This window comes from Hemiscyllium ocellatum, chromosome 3 (assembly GCF_020745735.1).
Source record: "Hemiscyllium ocellatum isolate sHemOce1 chromosome 3, sHemOce1.pat.X.cur, whole genome shotgun sequence".
In the NCBI taxonomy this organism is placed as follows: Eukaryota; Metazoa; Chordata; class Chondrichthyes; order Orectolobiformes; family Hemiscylliidae; genus Hemiscyllium; species Hemiscyllium ocellatum.
The window spans coordinates 41,571,528-41,599,157 of record NC_083403.1 but is presented as its reverse complement, the minus strand read 5'-3'; the positions used below and the strand labels follow the sequence as shown (position 1 = coordinate 41,599,157).

The following is a 27,630-nucleotide window of genomic DNA, read 5'->3' as shown; positions in this document are numbered from 1 at the left end:
TCCCACCCGAACATCTGACTCATTTATGAGTAGTAGCAAAAAAAAGCCTTGAATATTGTACATAGCAATATGTTTATTTCAACAATAAATTACACAGTTACTGTGCCAGTAGTTTCATAACCACATATATTAGCTTGTCTGTATGACATTATTGTAATGTGAAGACAATGGAAAGTATACACAAAATTCAAACTCTTGCATTCAAAATCTGTAACAACTATATAAATACATCCATAGGACACTTGAGCAGACAGACAGGCATTGTTTTAAACCTTACTAAATGCATTAATAAGTTTTCAGTAACCTAGTTTAAGCTGAATTATGATTAGTTACACAGGACCTTCAGTGAAAAAATTAAACGCAGTTTGCAACACCAGCATTTTTACTTTCACCTAAAATATATTTAAATTCAACAGATTCATCTCCTTCAGGTTTTTTTTCATCTTTTTGTTTTTGATTTAGAATACAAATGGAAGAACTCTAGCTTTAAAATAGTAAGTGGATGTGCACAGATTAGCCAAACAATTCCTGAGGGGACACATCGAAGTTCTACCCATTTATGCACTCATTCCATCAGTGCTAAATTACACTTAGACATCCTACCTACTTCAATAGCATATGCTCAATGTAAAAGTGGGCAGAATTATGTGTAAATCAACATTAACAATGGAGACTAAAGGAAATAACCAAACCCACATCTTACAGTCTCTCTTTGTAAATATTATGTTTTAAGTCATAGTCATCGTACATTCTTATTAGGTTTCATTATATTTAAAAACTGCAAATGGAGAGGTTTTTCAAAGTTTAAATTTTACTGATATTGGTACCATAAGAATACATTGAAAGACACAGAAACAGATATCAGAACAGGATATAGATGATTTTTTTTGCAAAGGAATGAATGAGAATTATAACAAAATGTAAGTTCCTCCTGTACTTTCCACTTCGGTCATAATTTGATGAGATCAATCCTCAGTCCATATCTTACCGGCTTTGGTGCTTTACCCAGCAACTATATCAGGAACTATAACAAGTAATAACTTCAACAGATTCTAAAACCACTGGGACCTGCTATTTACTGATCATCCTGGCTCATGACTCAAGACCAGGACTGCAGGATCTAGTTTTATTGCAAGGTAGAGTCACAGCTATTTCTTCATCACAAAAGCACTGCTTGTTTCAATGTGTAACCTTTCAAGATAGCTGGTTCACTGTAGATGACTGACAATGTGAGTATAGGTGATTTTAAAATATCTAGGTGATGAAGTTGCACAATACCTTTGTATAATGTGAACAGACATTAATATAAATAATGTGAATGTTTGTTCTTAAAGGACCACTAAAAGGATTGAAAAAATTAAAAATACTAACTGGAAGTTGCAAACCTTAAAAACTCAGTTGATCAAATACTCTGTAAAATAAAATCTAATTCTGAAGGAAGGTCACATAAGGACATCAACCCTCACTTACAATTCTAACTCGTTGTAATCCCCAAGTGATTTATCCATGCCTTAGTGGTACACAAACCATTTTGTTCCCACAGAAAATGTATTCACTTCTTGTTCCCTTTATCCTTAAAATCTTGATTCCATTACTGGAACAAATATTTATTTTGTTTCTTTGAAGAGAGTCAGCAGTCTGTGTAGGCCACAGGAGAATATAGCTAGCCTGTGCATGAAATGGCTGTACACAATTTATTTTGCTTGCATTTCTTTTCATTCTTTTATCTATATGCCATACCTCTATGAATAATTCACCTTTCAGACATATTGTACTTGATGTAAAATACAAAATAAGGAAATTAGTACAGTGCAAATAATGCGTCACTTTTTGAGTGACAATTTAACCATGCCAAATTGATATTGAGTTCCCTTAGCATCAACAAACATTGTGGAAAGCCAAACAGTTCACAATAAAGCAACTTTCTAAGATGTCTACTGGAAAACTGACTACCAGGTTATCTGACAATTTTCAAGCATTTAGTCTGAAAATCATAGAAGGAAGCAATCAATTTCCTTTTAGATTTTAGAAGCACCCCTGTACTGATACCCACTGTGTTGGTTGCCTGATTAGGAGCTAAAGCATTGTACTGCATTAACTCCATTCTAATCACCTCAGTATCAAATGTGTTTTCTCATGTCAGAACTACCCCATTGTTGTAATAAGACTTTTTTGACTTACTGCTGAAATAGCAGTAAATTTAGTCTTCAGTGCAAAGCACTCCTAGAGGGTGAACATTGATCAGGAATTTTTTGTTTGTCTGCTGCTAATTTCTTTAAAGAACTGCATAAATTCTGAAAAATGGATAAACATATTTTTCTGCATTCCGCAGATCTTCTATATTAGAACCACTGACAAGCAGGTGAAAAGTATTCCCTCAGTTATCTGCAATGTTTGAATATCCCTGTTAGTGTACAGACAGTGACACATCAGTTAAAAAGAAAGCCTAAAGCATTAATGGTAAAGGTAATTAATGTGTATTACTTCATAGTGACCTAAATTTAATGCAATGCTTTATTGTGATGTACAGCTTTCTAAATGTTTAGCATAATTTTCATGCTTTGGTAAGACCTTTGCTAACTGTGGGGCACTTCAGTTCGTACACAAAGTCTTGATTCACCAGAATTAACAGCTGCGCTGACTGCAGGGTTTTATGCCTACAGGAATACAGGGAGACCTTCTCAAGCATTCTTCAGTCAGGTTCCCCACAATTAACATATGTCAAGGTAAGCACTGCACAGAATGTTGAACAAACCACAAGAACGAGAGCATGGGTAGCAAAGCTGGGGGTCATGTGTATTAAATTACAGGCAATATTATTTAAAATTAAAATGAATGAGACAATAGTTACATTACATACAAAGGATAATTTTTTTGAAGCTGGTCCTGGAATGCAAAAGCATACAAAGAAGCCCAAGGTTGACTCTAATTGAATCACAGTGCAGACAATGGTCCTAAAACTGCCAAAGGGGCGTAATCTCTGTCTCACCATAATTTCTGCAAAACATCTGGGTGGCATCCATTTATCAGCTAATTATTCCACTTCTCCAGGAAATTTGCTCATTCTCTGCCAAAGTTATCACAGGACTCTGGAGAAGCTCGATAAAGATTTGGGACTGACAGACCTTAGGAATTTGCAAATTTAGTTGTAGGATGCAATGGATGTTTTCTTATTGTGGACCATAAAAGCAAACTCAAAATTTTAATTGTATCTCATTCTTGTAAAGCAAGATGCCTTAAAGCCACCAACAGATTGAAAGAGGTGTTAGCCAGCCTTGTCAGTTCTCATGGATGACAAGAAAACTGAAGGAGAATCATGGATTGTAGATAATATTCATGAGGCAGAATGCATTCCAAATAGGCTTCAAAATAGATGGGCAGAAATTATACTGTCTTCATGGAAATTAACTATTTCCCCATTTTTTGTGTTTATCAGGAAGAGACAGATGCTTAAGTTCATCAGAGTAGTACTGAATGCCAATGTGACAATGATTGAGTTCAATAAAATTACATTTATTACATCTTGCCTTTCTAAAACAAAGAAGCACTTGGGAAACAAGTTTTCATTAGGAATTTAAAGTTCTAAATGGAACATTTTCCAAATTATTGTGACAGCAGAACAGCCAAACATGGGTTAGCAGTACTTAGAAAACCATTCACTCTGCAAGTATAGGATTTATTATATTGTTATTGTTATTGATAAGGTAACTAACAGAAAGCATGGATTATCCACATTACTACTGTATTTTATAATGAGACTCCTTTACCTTGTCTCCACTACATACCTTGTGCTCACACCAATGATGTTTCCTCAATGCTCAGGATATGGGGATTGTGACAGAGTTGAAGAATTCCAGCTAACTCCGGTACATGTTTATTGTAAACTTAGACTTTGTGCTCTTTCTGGACTTATTTTTCTCTAACATATGACAGGAGTTGATTTGAATGGTCCAAGTGCAGCCGTGTCTGTGGAAATGTTTCTAGGAGGTTAGGTAATTTAGTAATAAGGCTTACAGACATCTACTCCACTTCCTCATTTTGATTAGGCATCCTTTCCTACCCTTTATGTCTACAATATTTGTGTTTCTATTTCTTAATAGACATGATTATCACTCACAAAAAAAATCTAATAAGCTTATAAATTTACCACTGCATTGGAAACAAATTGCATCTCTAAATGTACCTGCCTGCTCATCTACAATAAATATCTGCTGATCTACAATCAAAAGAATTCTGGCTAGTGCAATTGATGTTAAATTAAACGGATCTTGAAAGATATCAAGTACAAGAATAGATAGCAATTGCAAATCAATATCTTAGTTGGGAGGAAAGTTCCAACTATGCCTTTTTATCAGTGATGTGATTTAGTATCACTTCTTTGCAGCAAACATTTACTGGCATCATGCCAGAAATATTCTTAGCATGTTTTCTAATACAGAGGCAGACATAACATGACCAAATTCTCAAAACCTTACTGCCTACAAAACTGAAATTCTTAGAAGTAGTATTGTGCTATTTTTAATATCACAATAAACAGGTTATAACCATACAACTGTTATCTATTTATCTGTTATTCCCCACCCACAGTACACAAGTGGTAAAATTAGGAGATCTTCCTTGTATCACTGCTGATGGTAACTCAAGCAATATCTCTTTAACTAAAGTTGTGTTTCCAATGTTAGCAAAGGCAGACTAGTAAGACAGACAAAATACTGCTCAAGCAAACCAAGAAACAATAAGGCAAAATGGCAATCAGCAAACAAGAACTATCCAAGTGAAAAAACATTTGACTGTTCCCAGGTCTAGGTGACATGACCAATACTACCTCCCATGTGATACATCCCGGTAAAAAAAATCAATTGTGGTAGACCGGATTATAAAGCAATGATTGGTGAACACACGAGTGGCTTTTATTGTGCTGGATCTATAAAGATTTTTGATAATGAACAGCCAAGCTTAGAGCCAGCTCCGCACGAGGCAAATGGTTCAGGTTAAAGATGGGTCTTCAGAGAACTATGGTTCAGAGTCCTATGAATAAAGAAAACAGAATAAAAGATTAAGAACAGCTTTTCTTGAAAAAAAATTAAAAGCCAATTACAACAGAAGCTCCGTCATCCATTCTTCTGAAATCCAAAACCCCAATGACTACACGGCAATACTTCGCATAGCATTGTATACCTGCATCTCATCACCTCTTTTTGTAAACAGAACCATATAATGCTGGCAATTTTAATGTGTTTAAAAGTACAGCAGAACCTGTTTGAGCAGGACAAGTAAAACACTTCTATGTACCATTTACCTTAGGCGTGCCATGCTGTGGATTGAGTCACTTAAATTACAAGATTCAGTATGTCTCCAATCTTAAATATTTTAATGAAATCGATAGCAAAGCCTTATTTTCTCCCTCAAGTTGGCACTGTAAAGGAAAACAAATGCTCGTACTCCCAAGGATTCTCACCATGTAGCTGCAAACTATACAATACTGTTTTACAAAACAAGTTTATTAGTAAAATTTAAAAAAAAAAGTCTGGGCCTGACTTGTGCCTGGATCACCACATATACTTTTAAACAATGCCACAGACCTGATTTTAATTTGAGGTGCGGGATCTGCCTAATGTGAGGCTTCAGCTATTCTAAGTCCTTGATCTTAAAAACACTTCCCAGAAGGAATGACCTGAAGGTTGGTGGGTAACAGAGAAGTGTGCACATCTATAAGCTGTAGTGTGTGACAATGGAGGAAACCATGCAGTCAAATAAGTGAATTAGGACGGTGCAGGTGTCAAATGTAATTGCTGTTACGGTAGGCATTGATATGGGATCCAAGAAGTACTCATTCTCCTTCTGATCACTATGAAAAAAAAGAAGAAAGTTATTGCAGTTATCTTCATGGTCATTTTCTCAGTCTGCATGACACCAGGTTTCCCTGAGTAGGCTGAAGCACTGAACATGCAATGGGACATTAAGATCTCTTCATGACAGGGGTAAACTTTTCTCAAGGAGTATTTCTTGGTTTTCTGGGTCTCCTTTTGCCTTGTCGTGAACTCACTCATTAGATGATGTATTTGTGCTGACATATAAGGAATTGGACTCACACAGAATAAGAATATTAATACTAATAATACTAGTAGTAATAATTTAATACAGATAAGGTATTAATTTCCTAGACACCACAATATTAGACAGAAGTCAATTGACAAAATTTAGAAACAAATAGCTTTTCAAAGCAAAAACACACCACACACATCTATACATAAAGGCAGTCAGCCTAAATACGCTTTTCAAGGATTGGTGAGGTCACAGCTAATTGGTTGCATGTTTGTCTCTAAAGCAATCACTGCAGTGCTATCATTCTACATTTAGTTAATGCGTGATTGTAGGCAGCAAATCATGCAGGTTAATGCCTGGCATTCTGGCAGTGATCATGATGCTTATTCTATGGTAGTGCCATGCCAGCTGCATTTTAATTCACCATAGCAAAATGGAAAGATTGGCAACTTGCTACTTTGGGCTCTACTGACCACCTGGCTCATGACACAAATATAGAACCATCCCCATTTGTGTATGACGTACACACAATGGAGTTGTGTGACCACACATAATGTAAAAGCAAACACTAGTGTGCTTCAAATGCCTAGACCAGCCTGCAGGCATCTTGCAGCATTTGGCAGAGCAAAATGTCAGTGCAGGACCAAGAAGAAAGTGTGTGTGTGTGTGTGTGTGTGTGTGATCTGAAATGGAAAAAGGTACATGGATATGGCTTCGGGGCAGGGAGGGATTAAGAAAAGGTGTGTGCTTTCAAAATTGGAAGAGCACACAGAATGAAGGAAAGGTGAATTGTGAGGGAGTTTATGAATCAGGTTAGGATCAGCTTTGCTCCTGAGTACTGCCAATTCCATCCTAATAACTATCAGCACCATCTACCAGCAGTAGATGTGATCTATACGGACTTCAGTAAGGTATTCGACAAGGTTCCCCATGGGTGACTGATTAGCAAAGTTAGATCTCATGGAATACAGGGAGAACTAACCATTTGGATATAGAACTAGCTCAAAGGTAGAAGACAGAGGGTGGTGGTGGAGGATTGTTTTTCAGACTGGAGGCCTTCTACTTTTTCTCATTTACATAAATGATTTGGATGCGAGCGTAAGAGGTACGGTTAGTAAGTTTGCAGATGATGCCAAAATTGGAGGTGTAGTGGACAGCAAAGAAGGTTACCTCAGATTACAACAGGATCTTGATCAGATGGGCCAATGGGCTGAGAAGTGGCAGATGGAGTTTAATTCAGATAAATGTGAGGTGCTGCATTTTGGGAAAGTAAATCTTAGCAAGACTTATATACTTAATGGTAAGGTTCTAGGGAGTGTTGCTGAACAAAGAGACCTTGGAGTGCAGGTTCATAGGTCCTTGAAAGTGGAGTCGCAGGTAGATAGGATAGTGAAGAAGCGTTTGGTATGCTTTCCTTTATTGGTCAGAGTATTGAGTACAAGAGATGGGAAGTCATGTTGCGGTTTTACAGGACATTGGTTATGCCACTGTTGGAATATTGCGTGCAATTCTGGTCTCCTTCCTATCAGAAAGATGCTGTGAAACCTGAAAGGGTTCAGAAAAGACTTACAAGGATGTTGCCAGGGTTGGAGAATCTGAGCTACAGGGAGAGGTTGAACAGGCTGGGGCTGTTTTCCCTGGAGCATCGGAGGCTGAGGGGTGACCTTATAGAGGTTTACAAAATTATGAGGGGCATGGATAGGATAAATAGACAAAGTCTTTTCCCTGGGGTCGGGAAGTCCAGAACTAGAGGGCATAGGTTTAGGGTGAGAGGGGAAAGATATAAAAGAGAACCAAGGGGCAACTTTTTCACGTAGAGGGTAGTACGTGCATGGAATGAGCTGCTAGAGGATGTGGTGGAGGCTGGTACAATTGCAATATTTAAGAGGCATTTGGATGGGTATATGAATAGGAAGGGTTTGGAGGGATATGGGCTGGGTGCTGGCAGGTGAGACTAGATTGGGTTGGAATATCTGGTTGGCATGGACGGGTTGGACTGAAGGGTCTGTTTCCATACTGTACATCTCTATGACTCCATGACCATCAGCTCCATGGGGATTTTGATACACAGGGTTTTCCTGTCTCTTTTGTCAGCTCCTTCTGCCTCCAATTATGTGCCATCTTGTTCTGTAAGGGAGAGCAATGTGTCAGTGAAGATGGATCAATTGATTTAGTTGATGGAGCTATCAGGTTTGAATAGCTGCCAGTACATGCAAGCTGTGGCTATGAGCTTTGTAGCATTGTAAATTGTCTGATGGTGATTGTTAGATACAAATATTGATAGATGGAGAATGCTAGTTTGTGAGCGATGGGAGTATAGCGAAGTCAGTAGTGTAGGAAGCTGGTACAGTTAGTAGTTTCTGGTATTCGAGGATACATTTCCTCTCCTTGGGAGGTCATTAAATTTGTGCAGCAGTGTATCCATTGCTTAGTGTATTACCATGAGCACTGACCTCCATGGCTATATGCTCCTATAAAAGAGCATGTCTGGACTCTGCCCCTCGACAACACTGTTTCTTACTTCACACTCATTCCTCCAGCCTGAAGGGTACTCTCAACCATGCCATGACTTTTCACTGCTTCCCAAGTTAGATTCATATCCTGTACAAGTGCCAGCACCTATTCCAGCCAAGTGCCCCTGCCCTTTAAGACATGTAGGTTAACTCTAAGCAGTGCAAAGAGGTTTTAGAGGTGCCAGAAAGTTCTGATTTTGGGCAAGTTAGTGCAGTCATCTTGCTGCCTGAATTATATCAAACAGATACAGTTCCTCGTGCAGGGTGATCAGTGCGCATGGTGATCAGAGCTTATCCAGTCTTCTATCCATTTCTTAGGTAATTCCATAGAGCAGCCACAAGGTGGTGTCTCGGTGCAGCAGCAAAGGATTGAACTAAGTTGGGTATTACATATTTTTGAAGTCAGCCAAGAGCTGATGAACTCCTCAGAATATTTCCTTCTCTATAAAATCACACATATCTTTATCTCTGATTTTCTGAAGCCTTGCCTATTGCACATTGTTCTCCTGGTGGAAACAAAACATAGAGTGCAACCTTGCTTACTGCTTCAGTTCCACATGGTCCACTGGTCAAATTAGAGTTATTTGCATTATTGTAACCAAAACTAAAACTAGGGTGTCTACAGTTCTGCATTGCTTTGAAGCCTACAGCATGCATTTAAACATCATATGATTGGCGTAAGATCTTAAGACCATAAGAAACAGGAATGGAAGTAGATCGTTTGGCCTCTTGAGCCTGTTCTGCTATTCAATAGAAACCAAAATTCCTCATGTCCATTTTGCTGAGTTTTTCCAATGACCCTCGATTCCCCTATTGATCAAGAATGCATCTCAGTCTTAAACATACACAAGGACTCTGATCCCACAGCTCTCTGTGGCAAGATTCACAACCCTCTGTGAACAAATTCTTTCTCATCTTAAAGTGATACCCATTTATTCTGAGACTATGCACTCTAATCCTAGACTTTCCCAGGAGGAGGAACATCCTGTCAGCCTTTGCCCTGTCAAGCCCCTCAAGAATCCAGTAAGCTTCAATGAGATAACCTCTTAATTTTCTGAACTCCATTGAGTAGAGTCCCAATCTGTTCAACCTCCATATCAGGGATCATCTTATCTGAACTGCCTCCAGTGAAATGACATCTTTTCCTAAATAAGGGAAACAAAAGTGCTTACAGTATTCCAGATGTGGTCCCACCAACACCTTGTCCAGTTGCAGTAAAACTGCCCGACCCCTATACTCCAGCACCCTTGTAATAAGGGCCAAGGTTCCATGAACCTTCCTGACCATTGGCTGCAAATGTGTGCAAACGTACCCCCAAGTCGTTTTGCATTGCAATTTTCTGCAGTTTTTCTCCATTTAAATAACACTCTATTGTTTTGCTCTCCCTTCCAAAATGGACAACTTTCACCCCACCCCCCTGACTGAACTTGGTTATTGGTTCAGGCCACCCCTGTCACCGAACCCCCAGGTACCTTTCCTGTAATCAGAAAAGATACAAAACCTCCTGGTACACCAACCCCCTCACCTCCATCCGGAGCCCCAAACAGTCCTTCCAGGTGAGACAGATGTTCACCTGCCTCTCTTCCAATCTAGTTTACTGTTTCAGGTGCTCCTGGTATTGTCTCCTCTACATCGGGGAGACCATTCATAAACTTAGGGAACAATTCACCGAGCATCACAGCCGGGCCCACATGGTCCAACCAGACCTCCCAGTCACTGCCCATTTCAATTCCCCGAACCATTCCTTTCTGACATGACCATCCTTGGCCTTTTCCATTGCCAAAACAAACCACAGCTTCTATTGGAGGAACAACGCCATATCTTCTACCTGGGTACCCTACAGCCTAGAGGACTCAACAATGAGTTCTCCAACTTCAAACAACCTTCCTCTCCATCACCAGACTCCCTTCCCAGGCTCTCTCCCTCCCTTCCACAGCACCCTGCCACCAACCGGATTTATTCCTCCCATTGACCAACCAAGTCATGCCTTCTATCTGCCTTCACCTATTCCCACTTCACCACCCTGACCCCACCTACCCCCACAACCACCTCAGTCCTGAAGAAGGGTCACACTCGAAACGTTGACTGACACCTCCTGAAGATGCTTGGCTTGCTGTGTTCTTCCAGCTTCCTGCCTGTCTACTCTGGATTCTAGCATCTGCAGTATTTTTGACTCTGTAAAGCACAGAGTGGCTCACAAGACCATTACCAATTCGATACATTGCTATGGATATGGAGTCAGACAGTTTAAAGAAAGCAGCTTTCCTTCTATAGGAAACCAGATGGGTTTCTATGGCAATCAGGCTATTTCTTGGTCACCATACCTTTTTCTTTCAGATATAATTCATTAATTGAACCTTAGGGCCTCCCTGGAGATTGATGGCAGAGATCCTGCCCACTGAGAGCTGCCAACCTATCAGTGGACAGCAGCTACCCATCGCCAACTAGCCACTCCCCACCCAGCAGAGACCCAGGAATGTCACAGGAACTCAGAGCAAAGGGGCAGGATGGTGCTTGTAGGATAGGGCTTGCAAGGGAGGATGATCAGGAGGGTCAGCAGCAAGGGCGGGGTGTTGGAATCTAGTGGCATTACCTATCCTAATGCTTGGATCTGATCATCAGCAGAAGAACTACCTGACTATGAGGGTCTGTGTCCACTCCCAGAGGGTCACTGAGGTGCCCAACAGGGTGTGGTGGGCAATATGCTGACATGGCTAGCCCCCTGATGGAATACCAGTAGTAATGTAATCAGACCTTTAGGTGAATCACAAGTGACCGTTTGAGGACCAGTCTGCTTAAAAAACCTTCCGGCCTCAGATTTAATCGGAGACGCACCGAATGCCAATGGCATGTTGTTCCCAAACCTATTGCCTGATCACATGTCCATCCCCCCCAACCCCTGCCACCCCAACCCCCAATACCCCTGGGCAGTGGAGGCATTCAATTCCACCCACTGTGTTCAGTTTTGATTCCCTCACACGGCACTGCAGAAAATCCAGAGAGAAAGACAACCAAGTTGATACCTACCTTTCGGACTTTTCATCACCAGTTTAGAACTGAGCACGGGGCTTGGAAGGCAAGATTAGAGTGGTACTGGAAAAGCACAGCAGGATAGGCAGCATCCAAGGAGAAGGAAAATCAACATTTCAGGCAAAAGCCCTTCATCAGGCCTGCTCCTCGGATGCTGCCTGACCTGCTGTGCTTTTCTAGCACCACTCGAATCTTGACTCTGATCTCCAGCGTCTGCAGTACTCACTTCTGCCTTGGAAGACAAGTATGACTAATTCGTTTGTTCACTATTAACGAGCACTTAATAAGTCAGAGAACTATCTGTCTTATCTCTCTGTAAATAAGCATTAGACTAAACATTTAAGGAATTACAGGAACATAGAAAAAGTAGAACTTAGAACATAAAACAATCCACAAGTACTCTATATAATTACACATTAACCCATGATTTAATTTCATATTATTGGGGAAATTGGTTCTCAAATGGATTCTGGAAATAGAGCTCAGAAGTAACCTTGCACCCATCTAGATCTGTGCAGATAATTAATCTCAAATTGGTTCCTTCTGATTTTCTGCATTTGGGATTTGTTGTTATTTGTTGACAAAAATGCAGTTGATTTGATTTATACCAATGTAGAGGTAATTCTTCTTTAAAGAATATGTGACATTTACATAGTGGTACTTGGTTGGGGTTACTGCTTGTTTTGCAATAATTTCATATCCAAATATCTGGAAATTCCAATGGTCGAAATGCAATGAATGACTTTCAGAGGGTTATTACTCATGCCCTTCTACACATTAACAGCACAGAGGTGGAACGAGTGGAGAGTGTCAAGCTCCTGGGAGTGGTCATTCCCAATAAGCTTTCTCGGACTCTTCATGTGGATGCACTGGTTACAAAGGCCCATCAACGTCTCTTCTCCCTCAGGCAGCTGAGGAAATTTGGCATGATGGTTAATACCCTTGCCAACTTTTATAGGTGCGCCGTCGAGAGCATTTTGTCTGGATGTATCACTATCTGAAAAATGTGTTGCTGGAAAAGCGCAACAGGTCAGGTAGCATCCAAGGAGCGGGAGAATCGACGTTTCGGGCATAAGCCCTTCTTCAGGAATGAGGAGGGTTTGCCAAGCAGGCTAAGATAAAAGGTAGGGAGGAGGTATGGTAACTGTACCATTCAAGGTCGGAGACCAGTACAAAGAGTGGTGAATACGGCCCAGACAATCACAAATGCCAACCTCCTATCTATAGAATCCATCTACCAGGCCCGTTGTCAAGGAAAGGCCGCCAGCATTCTCAAAGATCCATCCCACCCTGGTAATGCTTTTCTACAACTTCTACCATCGGGGAGAAGGTACAGAAGCCTGAACTCACGTACCAGTCGGTTTCGAAACAGTTTCCACCCTACCGTTGTTAGAATACTGAATGGACCCACAAACTCTTAACATTCACCTGTCCCTGTATTTTTGTTTTTGCTGCTGTTTACCTATTATGTACTTAGTTATGCTATTTAACTCTGTGATCTGCCTGTATTGCTCGCAAGACAAAACTTTTCACTGTGCCTCGGTACACATGACAATAAATTCAATTCAATTCCATACAATGGGGAAATCGGAGTTCTGGGGAAACTAGATGAGCCTTATCACAAGAATACCTCACTGACATACTGGCCTTCAGTTGTACTTTCTGTTTAGGAGATGTGAAAGTGACTCTGTGACAGCTCCAATCAGGTACAATATAATAAATTCCCCATATTCCACGTGAGCACACCACAATCATAGTACAATGACAGTAAATGCTGGAAATATTCAGCAGGTCAGGCAACATCTGTGAAGACTGACAGAGTTAATATTTAGGTTGGTGAGCTTTCATTATAACCCTGGGTCTCGTAAGGAGTATTGATGAAAGGTCATCCACAGGGATCATGAACTCTGCTGCACAGATACTGCCTGACCTGCTGAATATCTGCAGGATTTTTGTTTTGTTTGCAGATTTCCAGCATCTGCAGTGGTTTGTCTTTTTCCAAGAAATGTATCTTTGTTTCCTGGGAAAAAAAACACAGGCAGAACCAATGAAAGCAAATGGAAGGACTGATTTTATTTGGTGCACACATCTATCATTGCAGAAATCAAACTTAAAGCACACAAGAATAAAGACTTTTTAACATTTATTTTTCGGAATCCATTGGGAGAGTGAGGACTGACTAATGTATCTGTGCAGTGAAGCACTATTCCCCTCTTAGTAAATGGATCATTTAGTTAGGCATCAGCTTCTCCTGATCTATTTCTGGAACACTCTTAATCCATTAACTTGTATTATTAATGCTCATTTAATGGAAGGGTATTTGAATAACAAAGCTACAAAATCCATTTCCAAGCTACATTCGAACATATAGAACATAGAACAGTGCAGTACAGGCCCTTTGGCCCTCGATGTTGCACCGACCTGTGGAACCAATAAGAACCCATCTATCCTACACTATTCCATTTTCACCCATATGTTTATCCAATGCCCATTTAAATGCCGTTAAAGTTGGCAAGTCTACTACTGCTGTAGGCAGGGCATTCAACGCCCCTACTACTCTCCATCACTCCACAATTAAAAACTATGTCCCCTCATGCTAGCCATCACCATCCGAGGAAAAACGCCACACTGTCCACCCTATCTAACCTTCTGATTATCTTATATGTCTCAATTAAGTCACCTCTCAACCTTTTTCTCTATAATGAAAACAGCCTCAAGTCCCTCAGCCTTTCTTCATCAGATCTTCCCTCCATACCAGGCAACATCCTGGTAAATCTCCTCTGAACCCTTTCCAAAGCTTCAAAGTCCTTCCTATAATGTGGTGACCAGAACTGTACACAATACACCAAGTGCGGCTGCGCCAGAGTTTTGTACAGCTGCAGCATGACCTTATGGCTGTGAAACTCAATTCCTCTACCAATAAAACTAACACTCCAAACGCTTTCTTAACAACCCTATCCAAAATGGTTGGCGACTTTCAGGGATTTATGTACATGGACACCAAGATCTCTCTGCTCATCTTCACTACCAAGAATCTTACTATTAGCCCAGTACTCTGTATTCCTGTCGCTCCTTCCAAAGTGAACCATCTCACACTTTTCTGCATTAAACTCCATTTGACACCTCTCAGCCTAGCTCTGCACTTAACTATGTCCCTTTGTCACCTGCAACATCCTTCGTCACTATCCACAACTCCACAGACCTTAGTGTCATCCACAAACTTATTAACACATCCTTCTACACCGTCATCTAGTTCATTTATAAAAATGACAAACAGAAGTGGCCCCAAAACTGATCCTTGTGTTTCACCACTAGTAACTGAACTCCAGGATGAACATTTCCCATCAACCATCACATTCTGTCTTCTTTCAGCTTGTCGATTTCTGATTCAAATTACTAAATCACCCTCAATCCCTTGCCTCCATATTTTGTACAATAGCCTACTGTGGGGAAACTTATCGAATACCTGACTGAAATCCATATACACCACATGAACTGCTTTACCCTCATCCACCTATTTGGTCACCTTCTCAAAGAACTCAATAAGGTTTGTGAGGCACGACCTACCCTTCACAAAACTGTGTTGACTATCCCTAATCAACTTATTCCTCTCTCGATGATTATAAATCCTATCTCTTATAACCTTTTCCAACACTTTACCCACAACCAAAGTAAGGCTCACTGGTCGATAATTACCAGGTTTGTCTCTACTCCCCTTCTTTAACAAGGGGACAACATTTGCTATTCTTCAGTCTTCTGGCATATTTCCTGTAGACAATGACGACATAAAGATCAAAGCCAAATGCTCTGCAATCTCCTCCCAAGCTTCCCAGAGAATCCGAGGATAAACCCCATCCAGCCCAGGAGACTTACGAATTTTCACACTTTCCAGAATTGCTATCTCCTCCTTGTGAACCTTAATCCTGTCTAGTCTAATAGCCTGAATCTCAGTATTCTCCTTGATAACATTGTCTTTTTTACAGTGTGAATACTGACGAAAAATATTCATTTAGGCTTCCCCTATCTCCTCAGACTCCACGCACAACTTCCCACAACTATCCTTGATTGGCCCTAATCTTTCTCTAGTCATTCTTTTATTCCTGACACACCCAGAAAAAGCTTTAGGGTTTTCCTTGATCATACCTGCCATCAACTTTTCATGTCCCCTCCTGGGTCTTCTTAGCTGTCTCTTTAGGTCTTTCCTGACTAACTTGTAACTCTCAAGCATCCTAACTGGGCTTTCACATCTCACCCTAACATAAGCCTTCTTCTTCCACTTGACAAGAGCTTCAACTTCTTTAGTAAACCACGGCTCTCTTGCTCGACTACTTCCGCTCTGCCTGACAGGTACATACTTATTAAGGACCCACAGTATCTGATCCTTGAATAAGCTCCACATTTCAAGTGTGTCCATCCCTGCAGTGTCTTACTCCATCCTATGCATCCTAAATCTTACCTAATCGCATCATAATTGATTTTCCACCAGCAATAACTCTTGCCATGGATTATATACCTATCCCTTTCCATCACTAAAGTAAACCTAACCAAATTGTGGTCACCATCATCTACTCACCTACCTCCAAGCCTAACATCTGGCTGGGTTCATTACCCAGTATCAAGTCCAATGTGGCCTCGCCCCTTGTTAACTTATCTACATATTGTGTCAGGAAACCCTTCTGCACCCACATATTGGACAAAAACGGACCCATTTAAAGTACTCGAGCTATAGTATTACTAATCAATGTTTGGAAAGTTAAAGTTCCCCATAACAATTACCCTGTTACTGTCACTCCTATCCACAATTATCTTTGCTATCCTCTACATCTCTGGAACTATTTGGAGGCCCATAGAAAACTCCCAACAGGGTGACTTCTCCTTTCCTGTTTTTACCTTCAGCCCTCAGTAGACAAGTCCTCAAACTTCCTTTCTCCTACTGCAATACTGTCCTTGACTAACAATGTCACATCTCCCCCTCTTTACCACCTTCTCCGTTTTTACTGAAACATCTAAATCCCGGAACCTACAAAAACTATTCCTGTCCCTGTTCTATCCCTGTCTCCAAATGGCAACCACATCAAAGTCCAAGTACCAACCCATGCTGCAAGTTCACCCACCTAATTCCGGGTGCTCCTGGCACTGAGGTAGACATACCTCAAACCAAACTTCTTGCTTGCTGGTGAACTCTTGCAACCTTGAAACCATATTTCTGGCTTTACTACTCTCAACCTCCTGGACTCTGGAACTACAATTTAGGTCCCCATCCCCTGCTGAATTAGTTTAAACACTCCAGATGAGCTTTAGCAAATTTTGTCCCCAGGATATTGGTACCCCCCTGGGTCAGGTATAGACCATCCTGTTTGTAGATGTCCCACCTACCCCAGATTGAGCCCCAATTATCCACAAATCCAAAACCCTCCCTCCTGCACCATCCCTGTAGCCATATGTTCAACTCCTCTCTCTCCTTATTCCTCACATCACTAGCATGTGGCACGGGCTACAGACCAGTGATAACAACTGTGTTTGTTTGAGCAGTAAGCTTCCACCTTAACTCCCTGAATTTCTGCCTTAATTCCTCATCCCTTCTCCTACCTATGTCGTTAGTACCTATGTAGACCACAATTTGGGGCTGCTCCCCATCCCCCTCAAGGATCTCAAAAACGTGATCCGAGACATCACAAACCCTGGCACCTGGGAGGCAACACATCAACTGTGAATCTCTCTCATTCACACAGAACCTCCTATCTGGCCCCTAACTATGGAGACCCCAATGACTAATGCTCTGCTTATCTCCCTCCTTCCCTTCTGAGCAACAGGGACAGACTCTGTGCCAGAGACCTGTACCTCATCGCTTACCCCTGGTAAGTCACCGCCCCCCCAACAGTATCCAAAACGATAAACTTGTTATTGAGGGGAAGGCCACAGGGGATCCCTGCACTGCCTGCCAGTTCCCCTTCCGTCCCCTGACTGTAATCCATCTGTCTCTTTCTTGCACCTGAGGTGTGACCACCTCCCTGTAATTCCTCTCAATAACCTCTCCACCTCCGGAATGATCTGAAGTTAATCCACCTCCAACTCCAGTTCCCTAATGCGGTTTTCAAGGAGCTGGAATTGGGTGCACTCACCACAGAGGAAGTTAGCAGTGACACTCGTGGTGACCCTCAGATCCTTACAATCAACTGCCCTAACCGCCATCCCCACTATTCTAAATTCTCAAAGAGACTGTAGAAAAATATAGAATATTAAAAAACACCTTACCAATCCATAACCTTTTGTTTTGGTTAGAGGAGGAGGAGGATGGGTGGAAGACCTGTAGTATTTCGGGTAACGCAACCACCCAATATATTACTTCACTTTGCAGTCCCATGTCTGCTCCTGCTCAGCACGCACTCTGCCTATTCATGGGGTAAGTTTATATCATTTTCAATTTACATGACCAGCAGGCCCCTGGTCCTCACTGAACATTTTATCACTATGGCTAAATTTATCTAAGAACTTATTTGCTGATTTACTTTTTAAACAGAAAACAAGCTGCAGAGCAAGGAATCAAATCCCTTCCCCAATAAATTCAAGATAAATGTAGTGAAATCTCATCAACATTTTGTATTATTCTTTCTCTGCAAAAGCTACATGAGAAATGAAATGACTGTATTCCATTTCCATCTCTTAGTGATGAAGTCAAATAATTATCTTGTTCTCAGAATTGTGTGGAATATTTGGTGTATTGCCACTGGTTCCACATTTGAGTAGGGATATGTCGAATAGGGCAATTTGGCTGTGGTTACTTAATGGGAGTTTGCCTCTTCTATGTTAAAAATCAGTTTATTAACATACTCTTTGAAATAGCACTGAGCACATCAATCTTTATCACTCTATTGCTGGTTGCATTATTCAGTGCTTACTACTAATCCCATTCTTTTACTTTGCCATTCTGGTCTCAGACTTACAGCGTATACAGCAGTCAAAAATTATTCTGAAAACAATGGACTGTTCTGGGAGAGACTGCAGTTTGTGAAAACAAAACTGAGCCCAGATTTTCTGCTCAGAGTTGGAAACCTGATTTCTGATGCAGACCGGATAGAAAGAAATGCAAACTTACATTTCAATCAGTTCTGCCTTTGAAATTTCGGGACTGGAGTCTCCTGATATGAAACAGCAGAGACCAATCCAGAATGACTGGCAGCCTGTAGCGTAGAGAATCAGTGTGGAAATGGCACATCGTCTTGCAGTAAGTGTGCTGAATTCTGTAGCTTCACTGTCCTGCAGCCACTTTGACAGTTTCCGAGAAAATGGAATTATGTGCAGAAATCGGCTGTTGGCGGGGCGAAGGGCTAGGGTAGCAAGTGGGTGAGGAATTAGTGTGGCATGTGAATGAGATAAGGGTACCAAGTTGGTGAAGAGTATTGGATGCCTAGTGGGTGAGATAGGTCCCAGCAGAAAACCAGCAATATTTGGAAAATATCATACTGAAGCACCATTTTGAGGTATTTAAGTTGTGCCAGTCTATATGTGACATTCGCCAGTTTTACTGGTTTTTCCTGCTGGTTAAGGTGGACGGTGGTGAGAGGGTGAGGGAAGTTGGATACATGATGGGGATGAGATGCTTGAGGGGGTGAATGTAACAGAAAGATTAGAAGAGTAAGGTTTCAGGTGGATTAAGGAGGTGCAGTGCCTGTAAGGTCCAGGGTTAAATTGGCAGGTTGGTGAAGGAAGGATATATATTAAGTACGTCCCTAGGGCAGGTCAATTGGTTGGAATGGTGTTGGGAGGCAGAAGGGCACCAACTCAGGTGGGGCCGTGCCTGGGGCTAGGGGATGTTGAGTAGTTGAGGGGATAATGTTGGGTGGGAGAGGGGAAAATAGCAAGTTGGGAAATGGGTTGGATTCAGTGGAGTCACGTGGAAATGGCCATGGAGTGGATCTGGGTGTCTGGTGTATCTGGCAGGACCAATGTGGGGTGTCGGGTTAGGTGGAGGTCAGTCCAGGAGGATTCAGGTGGTGTTAGGTCCAATGGGTAGGGTCTGGGAGGGGGGAATCCAGGTATGGGGTCTCATAGCAAAAAGACCAGATGCTGAGTTCAGGAATTAGTGGATGGCTGGGATCAGGACTATGTGGTGTTGGGGAGGGGGTGAGAGTGGGGAGCTAAGAGGAGTTAAGAGTTCCAATCCTCAGTGTTTTCTTGTAGGAGGCCAAGTCTTCCCACATCTTGATTCTTAGGGATATCTTAAGTTCTATGTCCGATTATTGGCACAACAATGTCATATGAAGGTTAACTTTGACACTTCCATAAGCTATGCTCATGCACTCATAACCCTTCAATTATTGAAGGCACAGACAATTACACTAAAATGAAGGCATCATGAACATCTCCTAGGATTAAATGATCAGGACATTTCTGTCATGTTAGTCCACATTAGGATTTAAACATTTAAAGGTATAGCATTGTACCCAAGAGTCCAAGTGATGTCAGGATTTCAATCAGTTTTTTGAATTTCTGGAAAAACTGGTGGTTTTGTGTGGAATTGCGTAGCCCTCTAATGAAACTGTTGTCACTCAGCGGTGACATTGAGTCATTGTACATGTTGCACACTAAGTAAGTCTGCTGGTCCAGGCGGAATGTTTCTTAGTTTTCTGAAGAAGCTAAAACACAAACAGCAGAGGCTTTGGTCACAATCTTTCAACTCTCGTAAGATACAGCAGTGACGCCGGAGGACTGGAGCATTGCTAATCTTATGTCACTATTCAACAAAGGGGACAGGGATAAACTAGGAAGCAATACTCAAGTCTTTCCAACTTTAGTGGTGAACACATTATTGGAAACAATTATTAGGAACAAAGTTGACATTTATTTGGACAGACATTGGTTCACAAAGGCAAGCTAGCATGTACGTTTTAAAGGTAACTCGAGCCTAGGGTCATTTGAATGAACTCTTTGATGAGATAACAAAAAGTGTTGATGAAGGAAGTGCAATAGGTGATTTATTTATAGGCTTTTGACCAAGGGCCACATAGGAGCTTGTTAAGATAAAGGGCCATGGAAGTAAAGGGAAAGTGCTAATAGGGATATAAAATTGGCTCAGACACAGGAAGCAAAGTGGTTCGATATTTTCAGACTGGGAGATGCATTGCAATGGTATTTCCATTTTTAAGTCCATTAATCTTTACTTTTTTTTAAATAAACAAGCCGGTCAGCACAGTGGCTCGGTAGTTAGCATTGCTGCCTCACAGCCATAGGGACCTGGACCCTAGCCTCTGGTGACTGTCTGTGTGGGGTTTGCACATTCTCCCTGTGCCTGCGTGGGTTTTCTCCAGGTGCTCCAGTTTCTTCCCACAGATGTGTAGGTTAGGTGGAATGACCATGTTAAATTGTCCAAGTGTCCAGGAAGGTGCAGCCTAGGTGGATTAGTCATGAAAATGGTTACAGGGATAGGGTCTAGGTGGAATGCTGTTAGGACGGTCAGTATGGACTTGATGGGCCACACTGTAGGGATTCTAGTGATTCAAGGGACGATTTAGGGAGCAGTGGAATAACGTAACTGCCTCAACACAAACACTGGAGCTCATTTTGACTTTGGGTAATAAACATAAATCAGGTAATATCAAATAAGCCATCAGTTATACATTTCTACTTTTCATTACTATTGATAAAAAATTCTAGTCACTTAATGCACTTGTGCCCACTTTAAATTCTCCATTCCACAATTCTGATAGTGCTAGGGAATGGGGGGAGAAGTAATATGCAACACTGTGAACAATAAAATAAAACAAAGAAATGCAGATACTGAAGATCTCAACCAAAAACAAATTGCTGGAGAAACAAAGCTGTTCTGATAGCATTTGCAGAGAAAAAGCAGAGTTAACATTTTGAATCCTGTAACCCTTCTTCAGACCTGTAAACACAGCTGGGCACCTCTGAGCAATGCCCAGTTCTGACAAAAGCCAATGGTCTGAACCGGGTTGCCAACCTATCTCCTTCTCTCTCTACAGGGGCTTCTTGGGATGGTGTATTATACGTACTCAACTGGGGTGTTTTGACAGGGACTCACATAAAATAAGATGGGTATGCAGCCCACCACCATCCCACCCACCTCTGAGCTGACCTCCATAACACAGAGGGTGAGGGAATGCTGTAATGCTGACCACCGTACGTAAATAAATAATTCAAGGTCGACATGTGCATAAAAACACAGAAAATTGATTGGCTTGCTTTCAAGTCTGTAATTCTATGACTCTATTCACTATTCTCAGTTTAAATCATGGAATCCCTACAGTGTGGAAGTAACTACTATTATCCTTGGATACATTTCTCTTCATTGTTTAAGAACCTTCAGTGATCCGTATCAAGTAACAGCATGACATTTTTCTTTCAGTGCTGACTTCTGTGCTGGCTTTGGAAACAACTTTGAAATGTTGCCCTGTATACGCTGGTGTAACACATACAAGTGCATGGAAGGGTTTATCCTGAGGAGCACCTTTAGGATAATCACCCACTTTGATCATATCAACTCAACTTGCAGAGAGATCCGCTTAGAAACTCAAAAGAATGAGACGTGCCATGCAGAACTGGTAGATTCCTGCCTGAAAATAGGAAGGCAGCAGCAAACAGACACCATGCTGATCCATAGTGCAGACAGCCTCATGGTGCTGTGAGGTGAGGATTCCTCAGACAACCTATTCAAGTCCAGGTAGTTAATATATATCAAAAAGACCAGTGATCTTAATTAGTAATTCCATGAAAAGCAACAGTACATAATTCCATCTGAAAATAATTGTTCACTATTAATAGCAGAGCATTTAGAAAAGAATAGTACAGGCAGAGTCATGATATTTCATGACAGGTAAATTTATTACTGATTTTTGAGGAGGTGACAAACAGAATCAGATGAAGTGGAACCAGTGGGTGCAATATATTTGGATTTCCAAAAGGTATTCAGTGAATGACCACGCATAAAGCTACTTAATAAGATAAGAACCCATGGTATTGTGGTTGGTACATCAGAATGGATAGAAACTTGGCTAGCCAATAAAAGACAGTAAGTTGGGATAAACAGGACAATTTCAGGATGACAACCTGTAACTAAAGTGTGCCACAGGGATCAGTGCTGGAATCAACATTATTTACGATATATATTCATAACTTGGATGCTGGAAGTGAATGCACTATGGGCAAGTTTGCAATAATATAAAAATAGGAGGGAAGGTAAGAGTGAGAATGACACCAAACATGTACAGAGGAATACAGTCAGGTTAAGTAAGTGGGTGAAAACTTGGCAGATGGAATATAATGTATGAAAATGTGAGGTTATGCACTTTGGCAGGAAGAATTGAGGAGCTGAGTATTATTTAAATGGGAAAAGACTACTAAAGGTGCAGCATACAGAGGTGTGGGAATCCTCATCCGTGAATCACAAAAAGTGAGCATGCAAGTTCAGCAGGTGATAGGGAATGCAAATGAACTGTTAGTATTGATTCCAAAGTGAATTACTATATAAAATACAGATGTCTTGTTAAAACTGTACAAAGCACTGCTCTGACCATAGTGGAATACGTTTGAACCCCTTATCTAAGGTAAGATATAGTGGCATTGCATCAGTCCAGAGAAGGTTAGCTAGATTGATCTGGAGGCTTTTTCTTATGAGGTGAGGTTGAGTAGGCTAAGGCTGTACTCACTGGAGTCTAGAAGGAAAGAAGGAGACCTTATTGAAACATGTAAGATTCTTAGTAGGGGGTTTGATAGAGTATATGCAGAAAGTTTATTTCCCCTGAGAGAGTGTAGGACTAGAGGGAACAATCTCAGAGTAAAAAGTCCACCATTTAATACAGAGATGAGGAGGATTGTTTTTCTCTCAGAAAGTAATTATTTATCACAGAAGACTGTTGAGGCTGGGTCATTTAGTATATTCAAGATTGAGAAAAACAGATTTTTAATCAGTGAGAGCAACAAAGATTATGGGGAAAAGGTAGGACGGTGGAGTGGAGGATTATCTGCTTCTGTGTGTTTTAGTATTATTTGATGCATTCTCTCCTTTACTCAATTTTGTATCTGCATTAAAGCTGTTTCTTTAATCCTTTGGGCTTTAATTTAGTTAACCTAGCCTATTACTATGTTGTATTATTGTCAATTACCTTTCAGAAGTTCATATATATAGCAACAACTGCACTACCCTCACCAACTATCTTTGCGCTTGACTAATTGTATTGAGATGTTTGGTAAAGTGACAAAGTGCCTTTTACAAATCTGGATCTTGGTCTTACTAGTGCATGATTTTTCAAATGCCAATTAATTGACCAGTAATGATGCTCCAGCCTGTGGTCTTTGTCCATTAAGTTTATATGCAGATAAGTTATCATAGCAGTGCACCAATTTTCATAATCCTGCTGCAAGTCACCATTTGCATGGATGTGAATGTAAATGCAATGTGAATGCAACGTGGATTACGTAGATTACACCAGCCCTCACCATAAAGCAAGAATGAAAACAATGCAAACCAACTGGAAAGCAAAAGGAATATATTTACCCGTGATGTTGATTTTGGTTTTAAACCAAAAAATGTGGAGACTGTATTGTTCTCCTTTGATTCAAAGAAAGCATCATAATCCTAGAATCAAAAAAACAAAGGCGTTAGTACGATGGTGTGGTAACTTCAAGAAGGTGGGGAACAGGAGGAGGAGGAGAAGGCAGAGATGTGTGCCTGGACAATTTGTATGATTAAAAGAACGCTTGCTGAAGATGCATTGCCATTATGAAAAAGAACTTGCAAAGTTTTTTTTTAATTAAAGAAAAACTAAAATATAAATTGTGCCTCAAATTGATAAAATACATAGAGGACATAAATCTAAATGATAAAAATTAAAAGCAAATATTGTGCAACTAATTACTAAAAGGGTTTTACACAAATCAACTGGAGAGTAGCCCTGTTCAGGCCTTACAATTGCATTGTTGGATCTCAACGTCATTAATATACTTCCGAGTCTCTAATGGACCTTGGGCATAGTTTGTCCTTTGGCTCTTCTGCAAATATTTCTGCCTTTTCCCCAATCTGTATTGTTTTTTCATCCTGCCTGAAATGTCTCTGCATTATACAAAGCATCATCTATTCTTCCATTAATACACTCTCGTCAATGATTGACAATTTCAGAGCTTCTGCACAAGAGTAAGTTGAAATGCTTACACTGCAGGATCTCTTATACATGAGACAATCTCTTACTTCAGTTGAGATGAGTGGATTGAGTTCATTGTCCTTAATCTGGAACGCCAGATCTTTATTCCTCTCATTGCACTGAGCTCTCAGATTTATTTGTCCTCTTGAAATGATGATTGTTCACCATCTCTGATGAGATTATCTTTTAACTATCCAGAATCTCAGAATTCAGCTAGCTTTATCAGTCAGTCCAAATACTGATCAACAGTGTCTGTCTCTCCACCAGCTTTCATGTAGAACAAATGCCATTCTTAAGTAATGCTAACATGGGGTTCAAAGTATGATCTCAAAACCTGCAAAATCTCCCCTGTCTGGCTTTTCTACTTTCAGTGGTATTTAAACTGCAATACAACTTGTAGCACTCTTTCCCCAACACTGTCAGGGGTGTTACAACTTTTAAACTGCCACACATTTAATTTAATTTTGTAGCCATTTCATAGGTTTGCCATTGGCAGTGGTAGAAATTCCAGTCTTGCCTCAAATCTCCTTTCACCTCCACACCAGCATGGAATGGAAAATGTACAGCCCTTTTGACAGCCAGTAACTTAAAGTTTAAGTTAAAGCTTTTTAATTCTTCCTTGATTTTTTTTCAGTACTTAGTTCTCATACAGCTCTAAAATTCCAAACGTGTTTAACTGCACCATGTTGTTGTCATTAAAAGTTATGATTCTTTAATGACTGCCACAGACTGCCCACAAAAGCATCGAAAGAAAAAGTAGAGGTCAGTGACAATGGCGAGCTCACCATCATTCTGGGGATACAACTGAATTTATATTTGCTAATTTACCAAAAACATTTGAAATCTTTACAAAGTAGGCAACATGGAAAATAAGGATATTCTACAGTAGCAACTTTCACAGAAATTCAGCTACAGTAAAGCATCAAGGTAAGACATGGAATTCTGTGCTAAGTTAAATCCAAACCTCAATGACGAAAGCTCCTACAGAGTCTGGATCAGCATGGAGTCAGTTATAAAGTTTTGCCATCTGCTTAAAAGACAGTGATGGCCAATTCCATTGCAGGGAGTATCAAAGTCAGCCAAAGTCATCTCTTTTTAACATTGCACCCCTTCCCCCCTCACACGCCAGGCAGTATCTGCAGTTTCAGCAAATATTTTGCCAGATGCATTGAAGCCCTTAACCATGAACAGTGATACCATTGCCGTGATCCTCACCATCACCATCTTCAGGGTTACCAAATGACCAGAAGCTTAACTGGACAACTTAACGAGCCATATTAATAGCTCTGTTGCAAAGCAGTGAGGCCACTTTTAGAATACTGCGTACAATTCTGGTCACCTTTCTATAGGAAAGATATCATTAAATTTGAGAGGGTATAGAAAAGATTTACAAGCATGTTGCCAGGAATGGAGGGCTTCAGTTGTCGGGAGAGGCTGAATAGTTTGGGGATTTTTTTTCCCTGTAGCATTGGAGGCTGAGGAGTGACCCCTTTTAGAGATTTATAAAATCATGAGAGGCATGGATAGGGTGAATAGGCATGGTCATTTTCAAAGGATGGAAGAGGCCAAAACTAGAGGACATAGGTTTAAGGTGAGGGGGAAAATTTAAAAAGGACTGAGGGATGACTGTTTCATGCAGAGGGTGGTGCATGTATGGAATGAGCTACCATGGGAAGTGGTGGAAGCTGGTACAATTACAACATTTGAAAGGCATCTAGATGGGTAAATAAATAGGAAGGGTTTAGAGGAATATGAGCCAAAATGCTGACAAATTGGACTAGGGCAGATTGTGTTGTCTGGTCAGTGTAGATGAGTTAGACCAAAGGTCCGTTTCTGTGCTGTATGACTATGAAAAAGGCCAGCTGTAACCCCACATCAAGCATGCTTAGGATCAAACAGCGCATAAGACCGACAGATTAAGTCTGATACAAGTATTCAAGTTTTGTCATTGCTCATTATGAACTTCATTTCTTGCATAAACATTTTGACATTGTGTATTCCTCTAGTTCTCAATAGCTATTCCACCGTACCAGGATCCAGGTAGCTACTGTGGCAGGAATTCCAAGCCAAAACGTAGAGGAAGAGAAGAGTTGTTTTGGTCTCTGAACTACGTGCATTTTTAATTCTATGGTAATGTACATTTTGTTTTTATTTGAAAGAAGATTTTCTATCTGTTAGCCAGTCCAACCGACAGGCTTGGCTTCCCAACGGGCAACTGAGCTGGACCAGCCAAATGAATACGATAAAGATGAGGGCAAGTCACAGGCTGGTAATTCTCAGCATTTAACTCAACCTCTGGCTCCCCAAAGCCATTCCACCATCTACAAGGCACAGTCAGGAGTTTAATGGAATACTCTCCACTTGAATGAACAAATGCAGTGTCAACAACATTCAAGAAATCCGATGCAATCCAGAACCCGACCTGCTCGATTAGCACATCATCAACCACTTTAAGTATTTACTCCCTCCACTATCAGTACACACTGGCAGCAGTGCATGCCAGCTATAACATACATTGCAACAGTACAGTGAGGCTTCTCTGCTATTGGCCCATGAGCTTTATCAACACAAAGGACAAGGGAACCAAGTACATTTAAACATCACAAGATCCCCTTATGAGTCACACAATATACGGAACTACATTGTTGCTCTTTCACTGCCTTTGGGTCAAAAAGATGGAACACCCATCTTAAAAGCATTGTGGGTGTATCTCCACCATGCACACTGCGGAAGTTCAACAAGGCAACTCACCACCACCTTTTCCAGGGGGAGCAACAGTCACATCTCATGAATGAAAGGAAGGCTAAACTATTCTGTGACTAGAACAGAATACAACACTTTTAAATAAAAGCAAAATATTGTGGATGCTGGAAAACTGGTTTATC

General features: G+C 40.9%; 1 protein-coding gene across 1 annotated transcript in view; it reads right to left on the bottom strand.

Moving 5' to 3' along the window:
- Nucleotides 1–144: 144 nt before the first annotated feature.
- sh3bgrl2 (SH3 domain binding glutamate-rich protein like 2) overlaps nucleotides 145–27,630 on the bottom strand; it is a 94,286-nt gene continuing 66,800 nt past the window's right edge. The window contains exons 3-4 of the mRNA XM_060849687.1: nucleotides 24,103–24,183; nucleotides 145–5,028 (exon numbers count right to left, since the gene is read on the bottom strand). Of these exons, the coding sequence (XP_060705670.1) occupies nucleotides 5,014–5,028; nucleotides 24,103–24,183 (96 nt within the window). The 3' untranslated portion in view covers nucleotides 145–5,013. The remainder of the gene's footprint in view (nucleotides 5,029–24,102; nucleotides 24,184–27,630) is intronic.